A 26,093-nucleotide genomic window follows, 5' to 3' on the forward strand; every position below is an offset into this window, starting at 1 on the left:
ATACATCAAAATTTTTATATTAGCTGGGATGAAAAAAGAAGATATGGGTAATTTATTTTGTTTTCTCATTCTCCATTATCAAGTACTTATAATAGAAAAAACACACTTTATTTATAATCAACTTTATTGAGATATTATTTACATATATGTATTATATATAATGACATAGTATATATTACATAATATATATAATTATATGTAATACACCCACTGTAAAAAGTGGAGATAATAAGTAATAGTATCTATCCTATAGATTGCTTTGAGGATTGAATGGATTAACATATTTAAATCTTATAGAGTATGTGCAGCATAAGAACTACTAGTAAGTGTTTGTCGGGCCTTCCCCGGTGGCGCAGTGGTTGAGCACTGGGTTGCGAGGCTGCCCGCAGCCACTGCAGCGCCAGTTCGATCCCCGGCCACCGGCGAGGGTCCCACAAAAAAAAAAAAAAAAAGAACTACTAGTAAGTGTTTGTTAAATAAAAAAGCCCTAGGCCATCCTGGCTTCCTTCTCTTCCTTGTTTACCCGAGCTGGCACCCCTACCCCGCCGCCAGCACTAAGCTCTGCCAATTTGGTTCACTGCCCTGTCCAACCTCACCACCCGAGGCCTGGACTATTTTATAGCCTTGTGTCTGTATCCTGGAGCAGTGGCACTAGCAGATGGGGCTATGCCCCTGCCTTGTTTTAAAGTCCTCCCGGACTCCCCACTGCCCTTCAACTAAAAGCCCTTGCTGCTATGTTGAGATGGTTTCAGCAAGTCATTTAACCTTTCTGTACTTTTGTGTGTTTTCTTTTTCAGTCAAAAAGGTGAGTACCTCCCTCACAAACTTGTCAGATTGCATGTTGTCCAGGTTGGGGTACGCAGTCTGACCTGTGGCCTCCCACCTCACCCCCTCTTCCCAGTCACTCTGCTCTAGCCTGCTCTTCCTTGAAATGCTGGCCCTGGTCCTATCTCAGGGACTTTGCACTGGCTGTTTCCTGTACCTGGATGGCTCTTCCCCCAGAAGTCAGTGCAGCTCACTCCCTCACCTTCTTCAAGCTTTGCCCCAAAGTCATCTTCTCAATGACCCTCACTAACCACCGTATTTAAAGCTGCAACCTCGCCACCCTTATTCCCTCTCACACATCTGAAACAGTTTCCAACATTATACTTACTTCAACTCATTTATCATCACCTATATTTTGCTCATTGTTTAGTCTTTTTTTCATGAGACTGTAAGCTCTGCTAGGGCAGATTTTTTTGGTCTGTTTTGCTTACCGTCAAGACCCCACTGCCACCCCTAGCACCTAGGAAATACCTAGCACAACGCAGGTGGTTAATAAATGATTGAATCACTAAAGGATGAATATAAAGCACCTGGGACAGAATCAGGCCAGTAGGTAAGAACTCAGCAGATCTTGGCCACTATTATTACTGATTATTCAAATTGAGTCTCCTATGTCCTTTCTCCTTGACATCTCCAAGCTTACAATCACACTTTCTAGACCTTTTCTATACAGCACTATGCCAAACTCTCAATTATGATAAAGAGCACACTGCTTCTTAATTATATATTTTTCTATTTAGGTTGAATTGCCACTTTTTTAATAAATTAAAAATGGTAGGCATTGGGCCTCCCCGGTGGCGCAGCAGTTGAACGCTGGGTTGTGAAGATGCCCGCAGCCTCTGCAGCACCAGTTCGATCCTGAGCCGCCAGGCGAGGGTCCCACATGGCGCGCAGACCTCTCCTGCTGCGCCCGCTGCTCCCCTCAGTAGTGTACTTCAACAGTCTGCCTGCTCTGCTCTCTGCTCTGACTCTGGTGAATTCTCTCACTGTCCCGCACTTCTGACTGTACCTAGTGCTTGTATAAATAAATAAATCTTAAAAAAAAAAAAGGTAGGTATTGGCCATTGCACATGGTTTAATCTAACGTTTCCCATGGCAGCCTGCAGGCTCTCAGGGCCTAGTTCACAGTAGGTGCCCAATACATGTTTGTCTATAGAAGTGAAGTCACCTACTTCTGGCCCTTCAGACTAGGTGTGACTGAAAAGTACCTCCAATCTTTTGTAAAGGAGGCAAGGCATAGCCTATAGGACTTACAGTAATAAAATAGAGAACCCCGCTGAATTTCTTCCTGTTCCTGAAAAATCTCTGTGCGCTGAGAATTTGTAAAGAAGACAAAAACAAAAACATGCTACGCTCTATAAAATCATCCAGGTCCTGGCCATTTGGGAACTGAAAAAGCCTAGCTGGGGACAAAGGCTAGCTTGGGCCTCCAAGGGGATTAATGGTGGGGGAGGGAGGCAGAACTTTCTTTGGTGATTGCCACATCTAGTAAAGGCTTCCATTATGGAGATGTGCAAAGTCAAGAAAATGGGTTGTCAGAGCTGAAAGAAAATCAGCAATTATTGAATCTAACCAGAAAGCAAGATCCAGAAAGAGAAAGAGATTAACCCATGGTCACAGAATGGAGCAGAGGAAGATTCCATCTGGAATCTGTTTGCTGACTTCGGTCCTGCAGCCTTTTCTCTGGACCACACACTTCCTGATGCTGGTCAGACTCCCTCGAGGTAAACTTAAGTTGTGCTTTTCAAAGGTAATGTTTACTAAGCCTTGGATAAAATATCAGGAGCTTCCTGACTATAAGACAACTTTTGATAGTTAACAGTACTATACTTGTCTTTCTCTAATTACTTCCTTAGGGTAAAGTTCTGAAACTAGAAGCTAGGGGGCAAAGAGCAGTTATGATCATTTTCAGGGACTTTTGTTACAGGTTGCAGATTGTTGCGCACAATTAAATGCCACTGGAGAATCCATACAGACTTGCCAGCATAGAGTTTTATCCTCTGATATTTATTTTTGCTAATTTTACTGGAATAAATACAGACTGCTTTCATTAACTTATAGCATGTGCTTTTAAACAAACTAAACTCTGGTCTTAGAATTAGGATCCTTGGGCTTGGTTACTGGTTTGCTGTAAGAGTTCCACCTCTTCTGTAGATAGAGGATCTGTAAAATGAGGGGGTTGGATGACATTTCTTAAGATCCCTTTTAGTTTGGACATTCCATCATTCCATGGTGCAATTTTTAATTATTAGCATAGGATGGCTTTTTGATAACCAGAATCTGCCATGCCCCTAAGTCAGGCCAAATTGGTTTGCCTACCTGAGCAAGCAAACGGGTCTCAGATTATACATAGGTACGTATGACAGGAGACTCAGGTAGCACTTAAGCCTGTGCGTTGGAGCTATGCTCGACTAATAGCACATATACTTAGTCTGTTTTTACGAGGGTTTAATAACACTCATTTGTGGTCTAACTTCAAGTTCTGCGCAGCTCCACTGTGGCTAGGAGGCAAGGTCAAGGTCACTCCATTTCAGCCCTAGAAACCCAGATTTACAGTCAAAGGCAGACCACCCTCAACAAGCAGTCATCCAGTTTCTGCTTGGAAACCTCTGATGACACAGAGTTCGCCACCTGCCCAGGAGGTCTCTCCCTTCTTTTGGCTGCAAGCAAGCTCTTGGATCAGGGTCAGGTCAGGAGAGGAACAAAAGAGACCAGAAGAGAGTAGTTTTCAGAAACTACTCTCTCAATCAGGGCAAGCAATAGGAGGAGACAGGGAAAGGACCTATGGGCAGGAAGGGCCTGGAGAAGTGGTTCCTGGGTTCCTACCTCTCCCTCCACACAGCTAAGGCAGGTGTTACTAACCCAAACATCCATAGAAAGTACAGGGAAGGGGGCCTCCCTGGTGGTGCAAGGGGTTGGGTCTCAGCATTGTGGGGCTGTGGGCAGCCCTGCAGCACGGGTTCGATCCCTGGCTGCGGAGCTAGATCTTTCCTGTCTCGCTGGCTGCTCCCCTTAGCAGTGTATTTCAGTAGATCTTCCTGCTCTGCTCCCCACTGTCTCTGGTGAATCCTCTCACCCTCCACACCTCTGGCCTGTACCCCAGTTCTTGTATGCATAAATAAATAAAAATAAATCTTAAAAAAAGAAAGTACAGGGAAGCGCAGGTAGGTTCTGAACAAGCCCCACGAGGACTATTGTCCATGTTGAGGCACACACTTCAGCCCCCTCATCTTGGACTCTGGTAGAAGAAACGGTGCTGGGCTTGGGTCATTTAGTCCAGAGGTGAGTAGATTTAAGGGAACAGGTGATCACCCAGGTTGGGGGCAAAGGGGGGGGGGCTCAGCTATTGTATGTGTGCCCAGAGCAGGTACAGCAGATTCCGCCTCTGTTGGAGTGAGTGAGTCCCATCAGTGGGCTGTGCAATGGGGCAGCAAGCCTGCCCAGAAGGGAGTCTTACAGAGGGGCTGTGCCAGAGTGCCAGAGGTCTTTACCCAGAGAGCCTGGAATTGCAGCCTCACAGACAACTGAGGGGTTGTCCCAGCGCAACCCCACACAAACACAGCTCTTTTGGCACTGTCACCACTCTGGGGTCCAACAAGGAAGAGAAGGAGCCCTAGGACCTGGCTGGAGGGGAAGGGGACGGGGACATCCTACACCACTCCCTAAATCCAGGTGCATACATGGGTCTAGTGCAGGCAAGTCTGCAGCAGCGGGCCCTATCACCTCCAACCCAGGGCTCCCCAAGTCCCAGACCGGCTGGCGGGCAGACTCTGACGGCCCCACCCTGCATGCCCAGGCTGGCTCCACGGGGACCTGGGGGCGTCCCCACCTGCCGTTTCAGCACAGGGAGGCTGAGGCCAGCAGGTCACCCAGCCAGGTGGATTAGACGCCTGACAAGGGTCCCACTGGGCACCAGGCCACAAGAGGGGGCCTGTCAGGATCGATTCACCGCGCCCAGGGCGGGCGGCCCTCACCAGGCCGGTGGGGTGGGCGGTGCAGTCAGTGCCCATCCGGGCCCCCCGTCGTCGGAAGCCTGAACCTTGGGGCGGTCCCCCCCAACAGACTGAGCCCGCTATCCCGACGGAAAACTGAGGCCTGGAGAGGAGCAGTGCTTTGTGCAAGGTCACGCGAAGGGGCTGGAAGAGAGGTCCCCCGCGCCCCGCCGGGTCCCCCGCGGCACGCCAAGCCCCAGCATCCCTCCCGGGGCGCTGCAGCCCGGAGGCGCGGCGCGCACACCTCGCGCAGACCGGGGAGGCACGGCCGGCGGCGCGGGGCCGCCCTACCTTGAGGAGGCCGCGCAGGTGGCAGTGGCGGTGGCGGCGGCGTCCGGCTCCGGCTCAGCTTTCCTCGCCGCCCGCGGAGTCCCCGCGCCCAGCACCGCCGCCTGCTCCCTCCCCGCAGCCTGGCGGGTGGGGCCGGCGGGCGGGGCGGGGCTCTGCGCAAGCCCCGCCCCCGCGCCCCGCGGGTCCCCGCCGGCCGCCCCTTCCCACCCCGCGGCCGCGCTCCTGCCCCCCGGGGCGGGCCTCCCGGCGCGCACGCAGCCTGGGCGCGCACCCCGGAGCGCACACGCCGCGGTGGCTGGCGAGGGCCGCGCGGCGACCATGCTGAAGGCGGGGACGGTCAGCCCCTCCTGGCTTCGCGCCGCGCCGCTCCCCCTCCGCGTGGCTCGGGGCGAGGGCTCGACCTGCCGGACCCTCCGTGTCTCTCTTGGCGAGCTGGAAGCGGGAGCCGTGGCTGTCGCAGAGGAGCTGTTGGAGAAATAGACGGTGGTGAAGTGCGCGCGCAGAGCCCGCCACTGGAGACGCGCTCGGTAAACCTGGGCTGGTGGAGTAATTGCTAAGGGAAGGCTTCCCAGTCCGCCGGGAGCAGCAGAGCTGGGAGCGCCGCCTGAGCACCCCAGGAGTCCCCTCCTTGTCGCGGAAGCCAGAAGGGGGCGCTGCTGCAAGTGTCTCCTGCTTTGGGGTCCGGAGCATGCTAGGCCAGGGCGCCCAGGGTTTTAGTAACACCACCATTTGGCACTGAGCCAGACACTGTTCTAGGCTCCTTAAATGCATTACCTCACTTTACTGTCACACAAACCTAGGTTACACTGTTACCCACCTGTTTCATACATGAGACAGCACAGAGAGCGGTTAAGTGACTTGCTTAAGATCTGCAGCAGTAATTCCATCCCAGGCAGTGTGGCTCCCCAGTCTGAGCCCATAGACACTGCTCCTCACCTCTTTTGAGAAGAGCATCTGTGCAGTGAGCTACCTTGAGTGCCTGGAACAGTGCCTCCCACTCAGTATATGTTGAATAACAGAGCATACTATGTCCTTCACATCTATTTCATTTCACCCTAATAATCCTAGTAGCCATTATTAAAAATCCCATTTTACAGAAAAGAAACTGAGGCTTCGAGTGGCTAAGTACTCTAAGTACTTAGGGGCTCTTGATTATCTTCCTAGAACAGCCAGGGCCAGAGCCTGCCCATGGTGGTCACTGTTCAGAGGACCTGGCTCCAGCCCAGAGCTGGGTGAGCTCACTGCCCAGCCCCTCAGGATGGCTCGCAGAGCCTGCGGCCCTGACCTCATTGTCCTCGGGGTGGACTGCTCTGTCAGCCTGCTGAGTGCATGTGTGGGTATCACTATGGAAGAGTTGGATATCTAATGTCTCAAAAAAAAAAAAAAAAAAAAGGAAAAACCAGATGGTGGTGGGAGTTCCTTGTAATTATGGTTCACTGTTGCCCGTGGTTCACCTGGACATGGGCAGCATAACCTTTCTAAGGCGAAGGCATCCCAGTGCCTTAATTTACCCGGGGCTTGGGTCAATGTCTCCCGTGTGCCCCTTGTACTCATGCCTCTGTGCCTTTGCTCATACTGTCCTCTCCACCAGGAATTCTTTTCCTACATCATCAGCTCCCCCTGTCTAAATGGACTCATCCATCCTCCTGGGCCAGCACCAACACCCCTCCCCAGGGAGCCTTTCCAGACGTCCTGTGGGTGTGCCCTCCTGGCTTCAGATCTGCATCTTGCCACCCTGTGCCACCCTGGTAGGTGGCTGAGGCTGTGTTTGGGGAAAAGCAGTTGGACAGAGACCTCCTTGGCGACTGTGGGGATATGGACCGACAGGCCAGTGGAGGCACTGCCCATCCGGGCAGTTGGGACCCTTCCCAGGATGCTATGTGTCTCCTCCCTCTCTTGCCCCTCCCCCCCCTTTCGAGGCAGGCCACCCCTGACATCCTTGACCTTGTGCACATGGGGAAAGAGTGGGATGACCTGCCTGGGGATCCTTAGCTACAAAACCACAGAATATGTCTGGTCCCAGAGGGCCCATCTACAGCTTCTTCTATGGGTTGTATTGCTGATGGGGGTGGGCCAGGAAACGACCAGGTTAATTATGGCCGTATCCTGGCCCACCCCCTTTCGTTAGTCCTGGTGTGTCCACATGGCCAGCTTTGTTTAACAAATGCCTGGTATGGGACCAGAAGGTGTGAGAGGGTGGCAGGTCCTCCACCCTGTCCAACAGGGCACTTTCCCTGTGATATGGCCCTGGGCACATGGGAGCTTGAGCTGACAATGAAGGGACAGCAGTGAGTGGGAGGGGAGGTTCTGAGTAGGGGGGAGAGTAGCCCCTACACAGGGCTTCTGTAGAAGTGTGTGTGCACCTCCCTCTCTAGGGTGGGTGGGGTCCCTTTATTCTGGGAGATATTGCTGTGGAGAGGTTCCCTGGGTAACTCCTTCCCCCTCCTCTGTGGAATGGAGTGTGGACCAGCTTGCTGGGGGCTGAGGGTCTGAGAGAGGGATGCTTTGAGCAGGAGGTCCCATCCCCTGCGGCTATGAGAGATCAGATCTTCCAGCCCTGCAAGGCAGCAGCCCCTGGGGATGGGGTGACAGCTGTGGTGCAGGGCCAGAAACCTGATACCAGGGGTAGGCCCCAAAGGCCCTTTAGGGAGAGCAGGGGGAGGGTAGGTGGGCTCCCCAGGAGTAGCAGCAGAGACTGCAGGCCCTCTAGGGTGTGACCCCCCATCCCCACCCCCACACACTAGTTCTAGCTACTGCCTCTCATTTTCCAGGAATTATCTCATTAGCCAGGAGACCACTCAGGAGACCATAGACCAGGCCTGCCCTTTCCCCTGGGCCCTTGGGGGAGATGTTCTAGGCGCTAGGGAAGGCGAGGTGTGCTGGGAGGAGCCCTCCTGGTTTGGTAGGGCCTTTAGGTTTGAGCTGATTTAAACTCTCAGCGGCTGTGTGACTTTGGACAAGTTTGTTAAACTCTCTGTAAACTTGGCTTGGGGTGAGTGGGTGCTGTAGGTCAGGTATTTTCCATTTCTGGCTCTGGCTCCCCACTTCAGGAATAGAAGGGCCCCCAATAAGCATTCCTTGCTGGCCTACGGTCCCTGGCCCGCTCAGAGTATAATACCCACTCCCACAACAGGCTTGGAGCCTGGGGACCAGCACCAAAATTTTTCAAAAGCTACTCAGCAACTCTGTGGTGCAAGCAGGTAGGAACCACAAATTTCACAGCGCTGGGGAGGGGGTAAGTGGTGGCAGAAGTTTGAGGAGCGGGGACAAGCAAAAGGGTGAGAAGGGGAGAGGGAGGGAATTGGGCAGGAGGAGGGAATGGGCGAGGGAAGGAAGGAGGGTAGAGTAGAGTAAGGGTAGAGTAAGGGGGAAGGAAGAAGGGAGAGGAGGGAGAGGAGGTGCATTTACCTGGCAGCCCCCATCCATGCCCATGGTCTGATCTGAGATTTTTTATTTCTTGCTGAGGAGGGAATTTGAACTTCCAGGCTGGAACCTGAAGGACCAGTTGCACAGTCTCTCCTGGAGTCTTGGGCCTTTTTTAGGCCTCAGGGCCCTGCTGGTAATGTATTCTTTGCTAAAAAAAAAAAAGTCACTCACTGCTGTGGCTGCGCCTCCTTCTGTGCCATTAGCATCTCCCGAAACCCTGCTGGGAGCTCTCAGAGGCCACACCACTTGTCTCCCTGTCAGCCCTTAGGGTTACAGCAAGTAGCCCGTTGGGGTGCAGCCAGGACACCAGGCCTGAGTAGGGGGGAGAGTAGGCCCTGCACAGGCCACCTCTCCCCCAGGCCACCCTCATAACAATCCCTTTCATGGATACTGAGCAAGTGAAAAAAGGTTAGCAAGCCAGAGAAAGGCTGTCAGCCCTGGTGTGGGGCCTTCAGGGAACCCAGAATCCTTGGTCCAGCTAGTAGCTCATGTGAATGTGGGAGGGAGGCAACCCCGAATGCCCCTCCCTGGGGCCACACGGGGAGCAGTGCTGGGGGCTAGGGCCCACCAACATCTCAAGTTAGCACCTGTGAGTGACAGAGTATGTGTTCCTGGTCCTGAGTCCTGGCCAGAAGCCTCAGATCAGAGTTGGGGGTTTCCATGCAAGATCCCCCCACTCCCAGTCCTTTATACCAAAGAGCCTGCCTCTGGGTTATTATACCTGCTCAGTCACAGGTTTTGCTGACACTATGAGCTGTGTTGCTTTGACCTCCTACTTTGAGGTGGAATAGGGGAAGCCTGTTGCTGAGGAAGGTCTTGGAAGGGCCCAGAACTGAAGCTGAGTTCTTGCAGACTTAGCAACAGGCTGCAGGTGGGTTCCTGTCACTGCCCTTTCCCCGCCCTCCCAAAGACCCACTTGCCAGAGAAGAGATGGCTCTCTTGCCCCAGCCTGTGACGTGGTGGGAGGTGAGAGATCACAGTGCTTGACCCAGGGCTCTATGCAAACCCCACACTAAGATCCGCTTGGTGGTGGGGTGGGGTTTCCCCCGGGAACCTCCCAAAAAGGGCTGTGAGAAGCGGACAGCAAGGAGCGGGGACAATGAACAAGGCCTGGGATGGGCGCTGGGCCTGAACTCAGACCCAAGCAGCACTGGAGGCACTGATGCCCACAGACAGGCCCTGAGTGCAGAGCCTAGGACCTGCAGAGACACACACAGAAACCGCAGAGATGTCCGAGGCTGGACGCTGCCAGAGGAGCAATCACTGAGAATCACTTACATTCCCAAGCCTGCGACGTACTTCCAAATATTTTAATATTTACAGTTTATACAGATAAAACTTAGAAAATGTTCAAGTTGCCCTAAAAACAGCACTCTTGTCTGTGTGCTAAAGTGCTCTGTGGAGGAAGTGAAGGGGGCACCCCTAGTTATGTGTTCTGGAGGAGATAACCCAACTGGCTTCACAGCAGACAGTACTCCAATGGGGAGACTGAGGCCCAGAGAGGAAAAGGTACTGGCCAGGGTCACACGGGCACCTGTCTGCTAAGGGTGAGAAGAGGTTGTGGGGAAAGCAGGGGACCGAGTCAGACCTCCCCCTCATCCTCGCTGGTGTAGCCCTCAAGCACAGCTTGGTCCCGGGATGCCTGAGTCTCCAAGTACTCTGCCTTGAACTGCTCCAGCTCCCGCAGCTCAGCCTCCAGCCGCTCCCGGTGGGTCGTCCGCAGCTGCTGCAGCTGTTTCATAGGAAAAGGGTTCATGTCGTTGAAGGCGATGTTCATCAGCTTCCTAGGGGAAAGAGCACAATCAGTACCCCCTTTTAGCTTGCGCTCATTACACCGATGTGGCTGAGGAGCCTGCTCTCAGGGAACTCACTTTCCAGGTGAACAAGATAATTTCTACCCCAGGTGATATGAGGCAGGCAGAACCTCAGAGCTATGGGAGCTCTAATTCAGTAAGGAAAGGTTGATCAGGGAAGGCTTCCTGGAGGAGGCCACACATAAGCTGAGTTTTGAACAGTGAGAAGTTGGACAAAGATGGTGGTGGTGGAGAAGGCAGCAAGGAGGCATTCTAAACAGAATAAACTGCCAGCCCAAAAGCCCAGAGGTGTCTTAGGAATTCAAATTATTGTTTGGCAAGATTATAGGGCATAGGTACTGGGTGCAAGAAAAGGTAGGCAAGAAATGAAACTGCATAGAGGCCTTGAATGCGGTGGTAGGGAGACACACAGATTGCTGAGGTGCGGGAGGAGGTACATTCCTCAAGATTTTTAAACTATACTGGAGGCTCAGTATCACTGATCTCCACTTGGCAATGAGTCTCTGTGAGTCCCAGGGTATATAGATTTGGTGGTCAAGGGAGCCGAGTCCAGGATGGGGGTGGATGCTCACCTGCTGTTGCAAATGGTCTTGGTGAATAAGCGCATGTACTGGTAGATCTCCAGGCTGTCCTGCAGCCTCAATATCTCCTCCTCATTGTACTTGAAAATGGCCAAGGCATAGCGGAACAACACCTGGGGGCAAAGTGGGGGTTCAGCGGGAGCCTGGGTCAGGGCAGGTAATGCCCGAAGGGGGAACCCACACAGCCAGGATGCAGGAGTCCCTGGACAGGCGGCAGAGGTTGAAGGCTTGGAGGAAATGTGTGGAGGGAGGCCAAGAGGGTGACTGGAAACTCCCAGGGGAGCACAGCCTGAATCCTGGCTCTGCTCTGACTTGTCCCAGGACCCTGGGTGAGGTGCTGCCCCTATTGCACCTAATGGGGATAAGACTGTCTTTATATGAGGTGTCAGCAATCAGAGGTGATGACAGATCTGAGGTGCTTTGTAAACTGTGAGGTGCAGCAGATCATCAACTATCATGTGGAAACTAGGGTGGAGGTGGAGAAGGAGCCCTTCCCACAGCCTCCTAGCAAGGTCAGGAGCAGAGGTGGGACCTGACCCAAGTGCCAACCTCCTGAGTTCAAACAGGAACAAGAGGAGGAGCCCAAGTGACTGGGGGGCCTCCTAACCCATGCTTATGCTTCCCCTCCAGGGAAAGGACATCCCTCCAACTTTAGGATGCATCTTCAGAGGCAGAGGCAAAGCCCTTTAGTTCACAAAGCCCTGTTCTTGGATGTCCTCGACAGTCCTGATAGGTGACCATGGTCTCCCCATTCTCTAGGGACAGAATGGAGACCCAGGGCCCTGCTGTTCAGCCCCAAATGCCCTACCTTGGTGCCCTCATATAGGAAGGCATCCCAGACCCGGAGGAGGATGTTGCTGATAAGACTATCTGCAAAGACCACGAGGAACCAGTTGAAGGTGATGAAGGAGAGGTCCACACGGTGCTGGGCCAGGTGGGCCATCAGCCTGGGTAGCTTCTCCGAGAGTAGATCCTGGAGCACCCGCTGGTCCACCTGCAAGTCGGTCAGAGGGCCCATCAGATGCCACTTCAATGTCAGGGCTGGCTCCCTCCTTGCCAAACCCTTCCTGCCCAGCCGGCCCACACAGTCCTACAGCAGCCCAAGTAGGTCCCACCCTGCCTGGGGGCATAGGGCACCTAGAGTTGCCAGAGCCCTGCCTGGCTGGGAGACAGGTTCAGTGGCCCAGCACTTGCTGATTCCAGAGTGGGCAAGCAGTCCCTGGTGCTAGAACATCAGGCTTCAACTCAGAGCCTGTGGGCTGTTCAGTTCTTGCCAGTGGAGGCCAGTGGAGTTTTGACCCCTTGGCCCACTGAACCTCAAGCCAAGCAGGAACTTAGGCTTGCATCGGCCAGGTTCAGGTATGACTGTTGTACAGAGGGAGGAGTGGGTGCCCGAGAGGTCCTTGGCTTCTGATATTAGTGGGCATGTATAACAATTCGAGAATGCTGACCTGCATGGAGACTAAGTCCTCTCCCTGCCCTACTCACCTGGGACGCTGTCAGCATCTTGCTGTAGTAATCAGCAGGCATGATGGTCTCCACAATGGCCACCAGGCACCAGAAGGCACTTTCCTCCTCATCCAGGACCAGGAGAGCGATGGCCGCCAGCCTGGAGTGGAAGAGGAAGAGGCTTGGAGTGACTCACAAGAGTTGTGGTCAGGCAGCCCGTGGTGGAGTGGCTCCTGGTCCTGGAGGGGTGGGGGGACTCCTGCCCAGCCTGACTCCCTAACCAGGCTGGTATTCTGGCACTTGGGGTGAAATGAACATGCTTCCAGGGAGGATTACATAGGGAGATTTGTAGAGCAATGAGGATCATCTTAGAGTAGGGGCTCTGTAGTCCCACTGCCTGCGAGTGAATCCTTTCCTGTAGCTTCTTAGCTGTGTGACCTTGGGCAAGTTAGTTTACCTCTCTGAGCCTCTGCTGCCTCAGAATAATCACAGAACTGTTGCAAGAATGAGCCAAGCTAACATATCAAATGCCCTGCACAGTGCCTGACACATAGTTATCCTCATCTTTGTATCTATCCCCAGCCTTTGAGACCTGAGCAAGTGCACTAACCTCTCTGAGTGTTAACATTCAACATCAACCAAGTAGGATCAGCTACCTCCTGGGGCGGGGGTGGGGGCAGTTTGAGAGAGAGGACTGTCATATAGAGCTTTGCCCACTGTTTGGTGTACACCAGTTGCTCTATATATGGAATTCTTTTTCTACCTGACATCTCCTCTTCCCCAAAGTTGTCATGAGGCTCTAGTGAGACCATGGATGAAAAAGAATCCCCCACCCCCAACACACACAGTGTTGAGCAGGGATGTCTGCCTGGGGATATAATTTTCTTTAGTTCTCTCATCTTTCCTGGACAGGCTCATCCGGGGCCTGTTGGTAATGTATCTCCCACAATGTGTTGGTGCTAGCATTCCCCCCATATTCAAACATACTTTGGGGAATGCTGTATGTGCTGTCCCCTTTCAGAGGCTTTGATACAGATGATCTTAACAAAGCCTCTGAGGAATCCTGTAGTGAAAAAACCCTGTGTGCCTTTGTAACCCGGGGCTGTCCCAGGGGATGTGGGAGGCTTTAGCACAGTGCACCCACTGAACCCCTCAGGAAATGCTGTGTTACAGCACAGTGAAGCCTCAGACTCTCAATGAGCATTTAAAGTACATTTCATTGTCCCAAAATTTAGGCTTCTCTGGGCTCTTATTAGATTGAATTCATCACCTCTGTCTTCTTCTGAGATTCACACTGTTTTAAAGAAACAGTGTTGATTCTCAAAAGAAAAAAAGACTCCCCTTCTCTCTCCCCAGTAGATTTGGAAGGTATTTCTTTCCACTCTGGGCAAAATATTTGTACAAATCTTCCTGACCCAGAGTTGAGTGGATGGAGAGGAGAATAGTCATAGATTTGGGAAACAGAAAGTTCTCTTCTATCAGTGCTGGGTTGGAGGGGGCAGATTTTAGAGGTTATTTAGTTCAGGAGTAGCAAATGTATGATACATTGGCTACTTCTCTGTCTATGTCCAGAGCAGACATAACTAATCGATTATGACTATTATGACTATTCCCTTCATCTATGTCCGGGGAAGACATAACTAATCGATCATAGTACTCTTTCTCCTTGTGTCTGGAGCTGTTTCAGAAACTCTCACAAGGTTCTTGGCAACTCCTTTCTAGACCAGTAGAAAGATGGTAGAGATGGGAAGACTGAGACCCAGAAAACTTGCTCAATGTCACTTGATGAAAGAGTGGAACTAGGAATAAGGATGTGCTGGACTCCCAAATCTAGCCTCCCATTCCATTGGAGACTAAGCATGTGATCAGGCCAGAAGCTGGCTTCTAACATCAGCTTAAGATTTCTACACACTAAAAGGTCAGTGATGAGAGTTTGCTGCTGACAACTTCTCAGGGCTGCGGCTAGACGGCACTCAGGGCCCAAGTAGGTCTGCAAATGAGGGAGTGTGGTGAAAGGGGAAAGAAAAAAGTACTTTAAAAGCACTCCAATTTTACTTTAAAGGGAAATGACTTTCAATTATTTTCTGTTCTAATAAGCACTATGATGTCTGTTACCCTCCAGTTTGTTGCCTAGAAGCAGGGTCTGTCCTCTTCAGACACCACAATGCAGTTCTAGAGCCTGCCCCTAGATGGCTGCACTCAGACAAGTGAAAGGGGCTTGCAGGGTTTAAGGGCCTTGAAAGAGTGCATGTACATTGCTCTCCATATTTGAACAGGCTCTTTCTAGTACAAACACTTCCTATTTAAAAATATGAACATTTTCTAAATGCCAATAATCGGTAAAAACAGCATCCAGAAAAAGAGGTAAAGAAATGCCTCTGGGTGTCTTCCTCCTTTCTGGTCTCAGTAGTTTCCCCATGGGCCTCTGTGGCCTCTGCTGTCTCTTTCCACGCGGGGAGCTTTTTTCCTTCTAAGAGGCTTATCTCAGGATCCTGCCTGCTAGAGGATTTAGCCCTGCCCTTTCGGCATAGGTCAGACCTCCAAACCCAGACATGGCTACCACATTCCTTAATCTGATCAGGAAAATGCACTGTCTGCCACGGCTCCTGTTATGAGTGAGGGCACATGGTAGGAGGCCCAACATGGTAGGAGGCCCACTCTGGCAGCAGTGCTTGGCCTGCCATCATGCACGGCGAGGCACTGGGCAGGTTCCTTAGCCTCTCACACCCCATCTTGTCTCACATGGGTAAGGGAGGGCATGATGCCTTCTTCACAGGGTTTTCATGAAGATTAGATGATGTCAGGTATGTAAAGCACCTGGCATGCGGGAGAGTGAGAGACCAGGGAACACACAGCCCCACAGAGGTCTGCAGAGCAGCACCTAATGCTATACAATCTCAGGGTGCAGCATTCCAAAGGAATGTGGGGATAATGGTGCCTCCTGGAGGTGTGTGGTGCCCCAGCCTCCAATGACCATCTGGCCCCCAGCCCTGTGTCCTTTTCCTGGCTTTTGTGAGCTTGTAACATTTACATATTCCTTCCATGGGCTCATCTGAGTAGGTTTCAATTAAGCAAATGATCCCTGACCCAGACAGGGGCTGTGTGCAACACAACCCCAGGACTCTCCAGGAGGCTTTCTTCTCTATGCAAGTAGCAATTCTCCTCCCCACACAAATGCCAGGCAAGTGCATGGGATGGGGAACCCTGGGCTCTGACCTACCTCTGTCTTGAACATGTCCTTTCACCAGCTTCTCCCCATCTGAACAGTGGGGATCACCCCTGAGAAGGTAATCTTCCTGGGCACCCCTCTCAGGTACTTAAGTGGGTACTGTCCACATCCACTCTGCCCTCAGGCTACAGTGGCTCACCTGTTCAGGCCTTGGCAGTAGCCAATGGTGGGATTCTGCCAGGAGAAGGCCAGTAGCACTCGGCGGAGCTTGTCAGGGAACGTGGAGGAGGGACAGGTGAAGTGCTTGTTGTTGGGGAAGGTTCGGTTCAGGTCCAGCTCGATCTGGCGGGCAGCGGGGTGCTTGTGGGCCTGGCCCCGACTCAAGAGCTCCTTGTATCGACCAGGAGAATGCAGGTGGTAGACTCGGAGGTGGACCAGCCACCTCCAGACACGTGGCCTGTGCTCTCGGGGCACCCCGGCCCGCAGCAGCTGCTTGACCTCTGTTGAGCGTGTCAGCTCACTCAGGGCAGCCCAGCGCTCCCGCAGCGGCCGCTCCACAGCCTCATGGGCCAGCAGGTGGTGGGAGTGCACCTCCAGGGCCTGGATCTTGGCCAGCAGCTTCAGGTCTTCCACCTCGTAGTTGGGCACCGTCCGGAAGCCATACTCGTCATACTCGCTGCTGGCAGAAGTCCATGTTAGCAATGCCTCCCAGGAGCCCTTCCCCTATAAGCAGCAGCGGGGAGGGGTACACCCATGGGCAAGTTTGCTGCATCCACTGCAAGTTAGAAAAGCAGCCCTGAGCAGGCCACTTCAGTTTTCCCAATCTCAGTTTGCTCATCTGTGCAATGGGCATAGGAACTCTGCGCAGGGAGAGCCTCTGCTGCAGACTGCTGGGGGCCTCAGTGGTACCTGCTACATGGTGAATACTGGAGAGAGACTGACTCATTCTATGCAAATACAGGTGGCCTCTTATTACTCATACAGCCTTAGGTCCTTCCTCTACTGCCAATATGGAACCCGATTTCCACAGCCAGGAAGCCCAAGGATGGATGGGGAATGGACAGCATTAATGACAAGCAGAGATGTGAGAGCTGGGAACCCATTCCAGAGGGACTTTCAGTTTTTCGACATGTATCTGTTCTTACCATGTGCCCTGTGTGTGCTACTTCATTTAACCCTAATGAATCTGAAGAGAAGGAGGTCTTAGCCTGCATCTCTTAGAGGCTGAATACGAGGTTCAAAAGGTAAAGTGACTAGTCCAAGGTGCACAGAACGAGAGCTAAGTCTGGTTCTACAGCCTGAGCTCCTGACACTGGACCACCCGGCCTCAAGAGGCCTTTGACCCTTGTCACAGACCCTCCTGTGACTGTCCATGTCCACTGTGCTTAGTGAGGGCTTGGCTCAGAGGAGGCTGCTGGCTTGTGCCCGCTACACTCCTCTCTGGTTAACACCTGTGGAGGGTGTCCTGGGGAAGTAGAAAAAACAGAGCTCTGGAGGAGTTTTGTGCTAGCCGCACTAATGTGCTATGTGGCTTAGGCAGGGGCTGCCTCCCAAGGTGGGGGTCATCTGAACCACATGCCATTCATCTGAAGCCAAGGGGAGGGAGGGATGTGCAGACTTGGCACATGTCTGCAGTAACCAGCAGCAGGCCAGTTGGGGACCCCAGGTCCTGCAGACCCACCCGCCCCAGCCCCCACTGTCCTCACCTAATGGGGCTCAGCCCCACACTGTCTGCCGAGGCATCGCTGGCTTCCCATTGCAGCGCCTCCTGGATCAGATGCCTCAGCAGCTCCGAGCACTCACTTGCCTCGTCCCCCATGGCCTCCTGCAGCCTCCGTAGTCCCTCCAGGTACTTGCTTTCCACCTGGCAGTTCTTGGCTTGGAGGTAGGCACACTGTGGGAGGGAGAGGTGGCATGTCAGCCCCGGTTGTGCTTGGGCACACCTGAAACTGGAACCAGGTGAGACAGCACTGCCCCTCTCCCATCTCAACCTTTCCAGACCTTCACGTAAGGAAAGGAGATGGGCGTAAAACCCAAGGGTTTGCAGTACGGCAGAAAGGATTCCAGGGAAGGGAGGACTGGGCCCACACTAGACCTGGGTTCAGGGGAAAGTGGGAAGGGGTGGGCCAGGGCAGCACAGAATTTTTGTGACCTGCAGTTCCATCATGCTGCAGCCACTGCTGCGTAGGTGACCTGTGGCTAGTTACTTAAGCTCTCTGCCATAGCTTCTTCATCTGAACAATGAGGAGGACACAGAGTTGGTCTCAGGATTCTGGTGAGGGTCAGATGGGCTGATGTGTGTAAAGCCATTCCCAGGGCATCTGGCTCATAGCAAGCTCTCTGCTGGTGCTATTAAGGCCAGGAAGGTCATGCATCTCTGAACACTGACCTTGTGCCCTCTGCTGCCACCATGTGGGTTCTTGTTGTTCCTCCAATACACTACCTCCCCCACAGCACAGCTTTAGTGCACACTCCCAGTCTGCTTACTCCCGCCCCTTGCCTAGAACTTTTGTGTTTCTACTTATACAAGCTGGGCCGTGCTGGGCAAATCTGGTAACTTCTCTGGAGCTTGTTTTCCTTCTGTGTAAGATGGGGACAGGAAATATCTGCCTTGTAGCATTGCCATAACCTGAGGGCTCCTCATCCTGGGGTGGCAGAGTGGGAGCCTCCTGGCCAAGACGGTCATTCCACAGCACCCCTGTCCAGGTCACTACCAACAAATGTTTGCTGAACAGCAACTCCAAGGAATTCTGCGAGCCTATTTTCCTATCTGTTCCACCAGGGTCCCACCTACACTGCCCTTTACCAGCAAGGCTGCTTCCTGAGTCTGTCACCAATACCCTATGAGCTATATATAAGTTGCTCCCGAACACTTGCACAGCTGCTTCCCATGGGGAAGTGTGTGGGTGATGGGTAGCTGCCATTGTGCTAAGAACTAAAATTAACTCCATTTTACCTTCCAAATTTCCTCTGGAAGTAGCAATAGACTCTAGAGTTCCTAAACAGTCATATCAGAGAGATTCTACCAGTGCATTTGTTGTCTAGGAGGGGAAATATACTCCTGGTCTACCATCTTCCCAGAATCCTCTTGCACCCTCCTTGAGGATAGGAGCTGAACTTAATGGTCTAACACCCCTACCCCATTATTGCCCAGTGAATGCTGCTGAACAGATGCCTGACTGAGTCAGACCAAAGGAATCTGGAGAAGAATCTCATGCAGGTCTTACTCATGAAGGGTCAATCCAGAGGAACCTCAGGAACCTCCTCAGCTAATGTGGAGAGAGATGGGGGGACTGAGAAGGGGAGCCAAGAATGGTGATGGCCAGAAAAGGGCTCCTGCGTCTCACCTTCATCAGGAGGGCTTTCTCCTTCTCAGCCACCTTTCTCCAGATCTTTGTGACTTGGTGAATCTCTGAGTTGAGAAAGCGGTTCTGGATCCGGTATGCTTCCATGTCATCCTGGAAAAGAGAGCAAAGCATTTCATGAGAGGCACCCTAAACATGGCCTTAGTCCTCACCTGCAAATGAGCTTCTAACACTTCCTTTCTTTAGAAATTTCCAATAATGGTAACAAAAAAGAAAGTCTGAATGAATGCTATTACCAATAACACCCTCCTCTAATTTTGATCACAGCTTGATGTGGTAGAGAGAGCTCTAGGCCTGGAAATCAAGTAGTAGCTCTAACTTCCAGGTTGGGAGGCCTCACTAAACCTCTCTGACCCTCTGTTTCCTCATCTATAAAAGAGGCAAATGCCAACTGCCCCACTGGGCTACTGGGAGACTAAGGGCAGCAACATGTTCTGTAATGCTAAATACAAGGACTAAAATACAGCAAACATTTAACTAATGTTGTTTTCAAAATGAACATATTTTGTCATATATTTGCCATGACACTGAGCAGTTTTGGAGCAGAAATATTTTTTACTTAGTGCCACTTTGTAAATATTTCTTCAGGATGTTATGTAAGCTTCCCAACAATCATTTTTAATGTCTAATGGCAATTCTATGGGGTGAATTTACTGTAACTCAAGTTGTTGTCATCTATGCATTTGATTATGAATAATGCTGTGATGTACATCTCTGAGCTTAGAATTTTTCCACTGAAGCTGTTCAGTGGGGGGAGTGAGATGTTCCTGGAGCATGTAAGGAGAGGCTGGCCCAGAGCTAGGAGTTCCAGCAAGAGCCTGAGCTTCAGAAGGAGCAGCCACAGCCGTGACTCTGTCTTCATTCTGCAGGATGGACCCTGCAGAAGCCACCCAGACACACACATGCACACATAGCTGTATCTAGCAATTCCAGGGCATTCATTGGCTGAAACTAAACCCCTTTTCCTCCCACTCAAGAAAATGTACTGGCCTTAGGTGAGTGTGAAAGATGCTATTACAGGGGTGATTTGGGAAGGGCCCTGATATCTGGAAGTGAAGAACATCACACCTAGACTGTCTGGGACTGCTGGCTGCCTTCCCCTTGGAGCCCCATTTTCTTGCCCTTGTGTGTAGGGGACAGGGAGACTGACATAAACCTCATGTCTGCAGTATAAGGACCAACCTCCTGGGAGCTCAGGATTTCTCAGGCCTTGGGAAATCCCCACTCCCATGACAGCCTTACATTTTAATCTCTGGAGATTTTTAGAAAACTCTTGAACACAGGCTGTGTGGGGTCCCTGCACCATCACTCTTGCCTCCCCTCTCCACGCAAACTCTCTCTCTTATGTCCTTCTCCCAGCAGCCCCAGAGGGACACAGATGAGGTCTCAGAGGACCCAGTGTAGAATGTGCAATGCAAGTGTCCCCTCCCTGTCCAAGTTCTTACATCTGAGAGCTGCTCTTCTGATTCCCAAGCTCCCCCTCTGCTTGCTGAGAGAAGACCTCCCACTGCTGCTCTTATAGTCTTCCCAAATGCCTGGGAAAATGCAACAAGTCTCCAGGTAAGGCAGGAAAAGATCTATGGTTACAAAGTTCCTACTGTGTTCCAGGCCCATGTCCCCTCACATACAATATTTGGTGCAGATTAACCTTTACCACAAAGCTGTTGCGTAATGCACTGTCATTCCCATTTACAGATAAGGAAACAAGACAGAGAAGGTGAGCTCTCCTCAGTCACGCAGCTGGTAGGAAAGACAGCCAGATCCCAGCCCAGCTCAGCTGTGTTCACTCACAGTAGGAATCGAAAACTATTGGTGAGTGAAAGCACAGTCAAGTTCGCCCTACACTGCACTTGGTTCTGCCTCCTGGTTGTTGCCCCTCCTTCTTCATTCCAGGAGATGCTCACTGGTGTCAAGGCTTTGGACATGTTGCATGGTACCCCACTTGCACCCACCCCAGACAGAGAGGGCAGGTGTGGGTGCCCCTGGAGCAGCAGTGGCCGTGGGTATCTGGGTAGCACCCTCCCCTTCAATTAGTTGCCCTACCTTGAGTGTTGTTCTTGGCTCAGAACTGTAGGGAGGAAAAAGAGAGACTCAGAGAAGAGAAAAGTCACAGACAGTCAAGGCCAAGTGAAGGAGGAAAATGCCACTGGAGAGAGGGGGCAGGAAGAAGAGCTGTCCACCCGCCTGCCTGCCTTCTCCAGGATCAGGACCCAGTTGCTGTCTTGGGGAAATGCCATGTGGACTGAGGAAGGAATGCCATGTGGTCCTGGGGAAGGCCATGGATTGGTTGTGGGGAGGCAGGGTCTAGTGCAAGCCTGCCATGTGTGCTGTGTGGCTCTTGGCCACCAGCCCACTCCCCCTCTAGGGCCCGCTACCCCAGCCCAAAAAACTAGACCCGACTCCAGCTCTGTCACTCAAGGGGCCAAGGATTCTATTCTCCAACTGACAGTTTCGACAGCAAGGGGGCATTTCCTTCCCGTTGGGTGTCCCAATGATCGGGCAAGCAGGAAATGTGAACATGTTCTGTGACAAAACCTAAAGACAATGGATTTTTGTTGGGTCATCTATTCCCCCCCCCCACCCCCCAGATCAGACATCAAAAGGTTTTTTTTTTTTAACAAATAAGGAGCTCTGGTACATGAATTCCTTTAGCACAGAACACTGGGTCTCTGAGGATTGGCAGCAAATGTATACTTGTTTGAATCACACCCACAGTCTCCTCTTATCTGGGCTCACTGACAAATTAATGTCCTGAGAATGTACATTCAGTGGGCACACTCAGCTCCTAGGGGAGCCCATGCTTCCAGTTAACTGTTCGGGTCACCTGAGTCTACAGCTCTGACCCCCAGGATGTCTATGGGTTTGCCAGGACCCAGCAGGAGGGGCCAGAGAGAAAAGGGAGGCACTTGGCAGGGCGGCAGCAATGGATGGAAGCAATTCTCACTGCTGTGTGAAGGTGGAGAGCTTTCTAGCAACCTAGTGGCATCTGCATTTGAAAGGTTTTGTTTTCACTTTGACTAAATAAAGGAGCAGATTCAGAGGATGGTTCTGTGGTTTTTCTTGCTGAAGAAAGGGGAGGGACTCTGAGTTTCAGGTTCTCTTCTTCTAGCCTTCTAAATACTCTGTGAATAGGAACCGTAAAGTGTTTCCCTGAGAGAGGAGATGACCTGCCCGAGGCAGAGCCAAGATCTAAACCCAGGCTAGCCTGACCTCACAGCCTGGGCAGTGGCCATGCGCCACACTGCCCACAGGTCTCTCAAAAGCTTCTGGATTTCTCTTTATTCCTCCTCCCCTTCACTTTCCCTAACAGCAGTCTTTGGACACAGCAGCAGAGAGTTCTACTGTTAAACGTATGTACGTGTGTGCGGCAATGAGTGGAAGGTTGGGGGCAGGACTGGCCCTGGTTACACGGCTGCCATTAGGGCCAGTGAGCCCGGCTGGGGTCTCTACATGGTCTGACAGCTGCTATCACCAGCCTCCAAGAGGAAGCTGCAGCTCATAGCAGGCATCACTCCTAAAATAAATTTCCTGCCCTCTTTGCTCAAGGGTTCTCTATGAAGAGGCTCCCAGACAGAGCTGCTGCCTGAGCAAGGTGAGGTCAGGGTGGTGGTGAAGAAGCTGAAGACAGCAGAGCAGACAGGCTAGTCAGAGATCTGAGCTTCCAGTTCCCCTGCTTCCTCAATGCACAGCCCTGGGCAAGTTACTGCACCTTTCTCAGCCTCAGCATCTTCATTTGTAAAGTGGGGAGTACACCAGCATGTAAGCGTTGCAGCGACTTCTGTTATCCTGAGTCACAGCCAGCCATGGGTCACCTGTCCAGTTTGTGGAACCGCCAAGGAGAGCTGCCCTGGCACCCCGGGGCTCCCAAGGGCATCAGCATGGCACTGAAGGAGGCTGAGCAGGCCGGCCCCAGACTTAGCTAGTCCAGCACTTTGAGTTCTGACTCTGTCTTCAGCTTGTTCATCTCTAATTTGATAATCAAGAAAACTCTTCACTTTTCAGCATAAGATTGCATTGAAAAGCCAGAGTGCCCTGGGTTTTCTGGTTAAGAAAGTGAAAACTTGTGGAGCCATAATTCCATGAGCATCTATTGCAAATAAGAATATTCCAGAATTAATGGTATTCCCGTTCCATCTAGAAATCTCTTAGGGTCGACAGCAGGGCCCTCCACGGGGGCCCGGGAGCTAGAGAGAGGGGCCCTACCTTCAGATTCTCTATCTTCTCCTGTTGGCTCACGAAGTCCCTGTTGGCAGCATCTGGGGGCGCTGGGGGCTGGTTTTGGGGATGCATGAAGTCCTGAGTGACCTTCTCAGAGAGCTTGCAGATGACCTGCTGTTTGGCCTCGTTCTTGTCCATCAGCAGCTGCACATGCTGCTGCAGCTCCTGCACCTCCTGCTCCCGCAGGCTCGCTGTCTGCATCAGACTCTCCCGCTCCTGCTCCAGGGCCTCCACCTGCCGGCCCAGCTCCGCGATCTGCCGCACTTTGTGCCGCACCAGTTCTAGCCGGTCCTTGTCCTCGGCCGCGGCCAGATAGGCGCTGGATGCCCTCTTCTCCTGCTGGGCATCCTCCAGTGCCTTGTGCAGGATCTTCACCAGCTCCTGGACAGGGAAGAGGAAGTGCTGGTTAGGGGGCAGCGGTAAGGCACATGCTGTACCCAGTTCTAATGGCCCCGAGAGGCGGCTGGTAACCCCCCTAGGATATCTCATCAGTGTCCATTTTCTCTTTTTCTGTTCAAAAGATCCCCCCAGCTAAAGACTATGTTTCCCAGCTAGATGTGTTCTGCCTACTGTTCTGGGAATTGATATGGCTGCTTCCCGGGCAGGCCTATAAAACCACTACAAACATGTTCCCTGGGTCCAGTTCCCTTCCTCTGGCTGGGAAACAGCAAGAACCAGAGCAGCCCCCTGGGAATCACAGCAGGAGCTGCATGTTGAGCATGGCAACGTTGCCCCATCAGAACTGCTCCCTTACCTCTGGATTCTTCTATGTGAGTGAAAAATAAACTTCCAGTTTGCTTCAGTAATTTTTTTTTTTAAGATGTATTTATTTATTTATTTATACAAGCACTGGGTATAGTCAGAAGCGCGGGAGGGTGAGAGAATTCACCAGAGCCAGAGCGGGGAGCAGAGCAGGCAGAAGGACCGAAGTACACTGCTGAGGGGAGCAGCGGGCGGCAGGAGAGGTCTGCGCGCCATGTGGGACCTTCCTCTGGTGGCTTGGGAGCAGCTGGGGATCGAACCGGCGCTGCAGAGGTTGCGGGCAGCTTCGCAACCCAGCGCTCAACCGCTGCGCCACCGGGGAAGCCCTGCTTCAGTATTTTGAGGCTTCTGTGTTATAGCAGCCAAGCCTGAGCCCCGACAAATACATGTCCATTGCAGAGATGAACACACCGAGGCACAGCAGAGTTGAGTGGAATTTAATACCAATTCATCCAAAGCCTAAGCAGGTCAGTAATGAAACTGGGGATAACAGGGAGGGGGGCAGCTGTGTGGCTCAGGGCATGGTTTTCCCTCTTGTTCTTGTGGTAGACCTCATTAATTCATCTCAGTATTCCTTCTGCTAAGCCTAGGCCTCAGTATTCCTTCTGCTAAGCCTGCCTAAGCCTTCTGCTAGGCCTCAGAATCCTTCTAAATAGAGCATCCAAGCAGTCACCACCAATCAAGTTGAGACAGCTTCTGAGAAGAAGCGCATTGGCAAGCCCATGCTAAGTCACACACAAAGAACTTCCTTCACACTATGTGAGCCCAGCCCTCTCTAGAGCCCACGAGGCCTACAAGGCTGGCACATTTGATTCCCAGGGAAACTCAAGGTCTGCTTGGCTCCCTGTGCTTCAAGCCTCCGAACTCCCCAGAAGGTGTCCTGTCCCAGATCAGGAATGTGAATTCAATCAGAGCCAGGATCAGAGCATCAGAAACCAGGTGGCCCAGCAGCCAGCTCCACACGCACTTCCAGCCTGGCAGGTAGGGCTCTTAGGTCACAGTGCTGCGTTCCATGCAGTCTCCTTTGGAAAAACATGGTTTCCTGGAGACATGTTAACTGCATCCATGCCAAAGTATTTAAATAAATGGATTGGCTGGGCAGAGTTTGCTAAGAACAATTACATTTTGGAGGAGAACTATCCTAAATCATGACTTTATTTGAGAAGCTAAAGACCACCAAATTAGCATGCATATATTGAAACATCAGTAGTAGTGACTGTTCTGTCTCTGGTTGTTTCTTTCACCCACGTATGTACCCATCCATCCATCCATCCATCCATTCATCCATCCATCCATCTACCCACCCACCCACCCTTTACTAAGCACCCACTCAGAGCAGGTGCAGGATCCAGAGAAGAGCCAATCACAGATTGTACTTCAAGCACCTCAAAGGCTGGTGGAGTAAAGGTAAACTACTCTGATAGCATATTCACAGTAAGAGAGGGAAACAAAGGTGTCTGTGGGGGCTCAGAGCAGAGAGCAATGATTTCGGCCTGGAATGGATGTAGGGGAGACCATCATATTCCATAGAAAGGAGAGCAGTTTCAACTGATCCTTGAGGAATGGAGGGGGCCAGAGATGTCAAGCAGCAGATGGGAGATGAGGGTGGGGAGGGCTTTCCAGACACAAATAAGCCAACAGTTCCAGTAAAGGCCCAGGTTGTAGAGCTGTGGGGGTCCTAGGGTGTGGCGAGAAGGGGGGGTGAGAGGGGTGGTTGTAAACCAAGCAAGAATGTTTGGAATGAAGTCACTGCCCAGGGCTAGCCTGAGCGAGATTAACATTCCTGTGGCTCAGGATCACTGAGAACTTAGACCATTTTCTGTTTAGCAGAGGTTTGGAGACTACTTTCACCAGGTAACAGCCTGGTGAAATAATTAACAGATGCCATTGTCCAGACTTGCCCAAGACTCAGAACCAGGTGGGTGTCTTCCCCCAAGTTTGGGAGTTTTGAATCTAAAGCACATTTCTTTACATCCAGCTGTATTTTCACATGTAACCCTAAACATCTATGATCAATACATCAACCCAGAAGGCTCTCATCCCACCTCAGAATGAGAGGGAGAAAGGAACTGGGGCTAGGGGAGAGGAATGGAGAAAAGTAGTGGGAGTGGGAATGGACCACAAATTCAGAAAATCTGGAGGCTCCAGCTGCCTTCCTATCACATGGGAAGAATGAAGCCCAAGAAAGGAGAAGAGAGAGG

General features: G+C 52.0%; 1 protein-coding gene across 4 annotated transcripts in view; it reads right to left on the reverse strand.

Annotated features, from left to right (window-relative positions):
- Nucleotides 1-5,561: 5,561 nt before the first annotated feature.
- TBC1D2 (TBC1 domain family member 2) overlaps nt 5,562-26,093 on the reverse strand; it is a 39,856-nt gene continuing 19,324 nt past the window's right edge. Inside the window, exons 6-15 of one of the 4 annotated variants that reach the window (XM_037493041.2) lie at nt 23,116-23,511; nt 18,895-19,005; nt 17,254-17,441; nt 15,747-16,223; nt 12,418-12,538; nt 11,738-11,923; nt 10,921-11,042; nt 10,123-10,318; nt 8,517-8,682; nt 5,562-5,573 (exon numbers count right to left, since the gene is read on the reverse strand). In XM_037493041.2, coding sequence (XP_037348938.1) covers nt 8,647-8,682; nt 10,123-10,318; nt 10,921-11,042; nt 11,738-11,923; nt 12,418-12,538; nt 15,747-16,223; nt 17,254-17,441; nt 18,895-19,005; nt 23,116-23,511 — 1,833 coding nt within the window. In that variant the 3' untranslated portion in view covers nt 5,562-5,573; nt 8,517-8,646. Of the gene's footprint in view, nt 5,574-8,501; nt 8,683-9,831; nt 10,319-10,920; nt 11,043-11,737; nt 11,924-12,417; nt 12,539-15,746; nt 16,227-17,253; nt 17,442-18,894; nt 19,006-23,115; nt 23,512-26,093 lie in introns of those variants that run through there. The other 3 variants (XM_054689059.1, XM_037493039.2, XM_054689060.1) reach the window with 3 other exon arrangements.

Source organism: Talpa occidentalis, unplaced genomic scaffold (assembly GCF_014898055.3).
Source record: "Talpa occidentalis isolate TD23 unplaced genomic scaffold, MPIMG_talOcc4v2.1 talOcc4.7, whole genome shotgun sequence".
NCBI classification, from domain to species: Eukaryota; Metazoa; Chordata; class Mammalia; order Eulipotyphla; family Talpidae; genus Talpa; species Talpa occidentalis.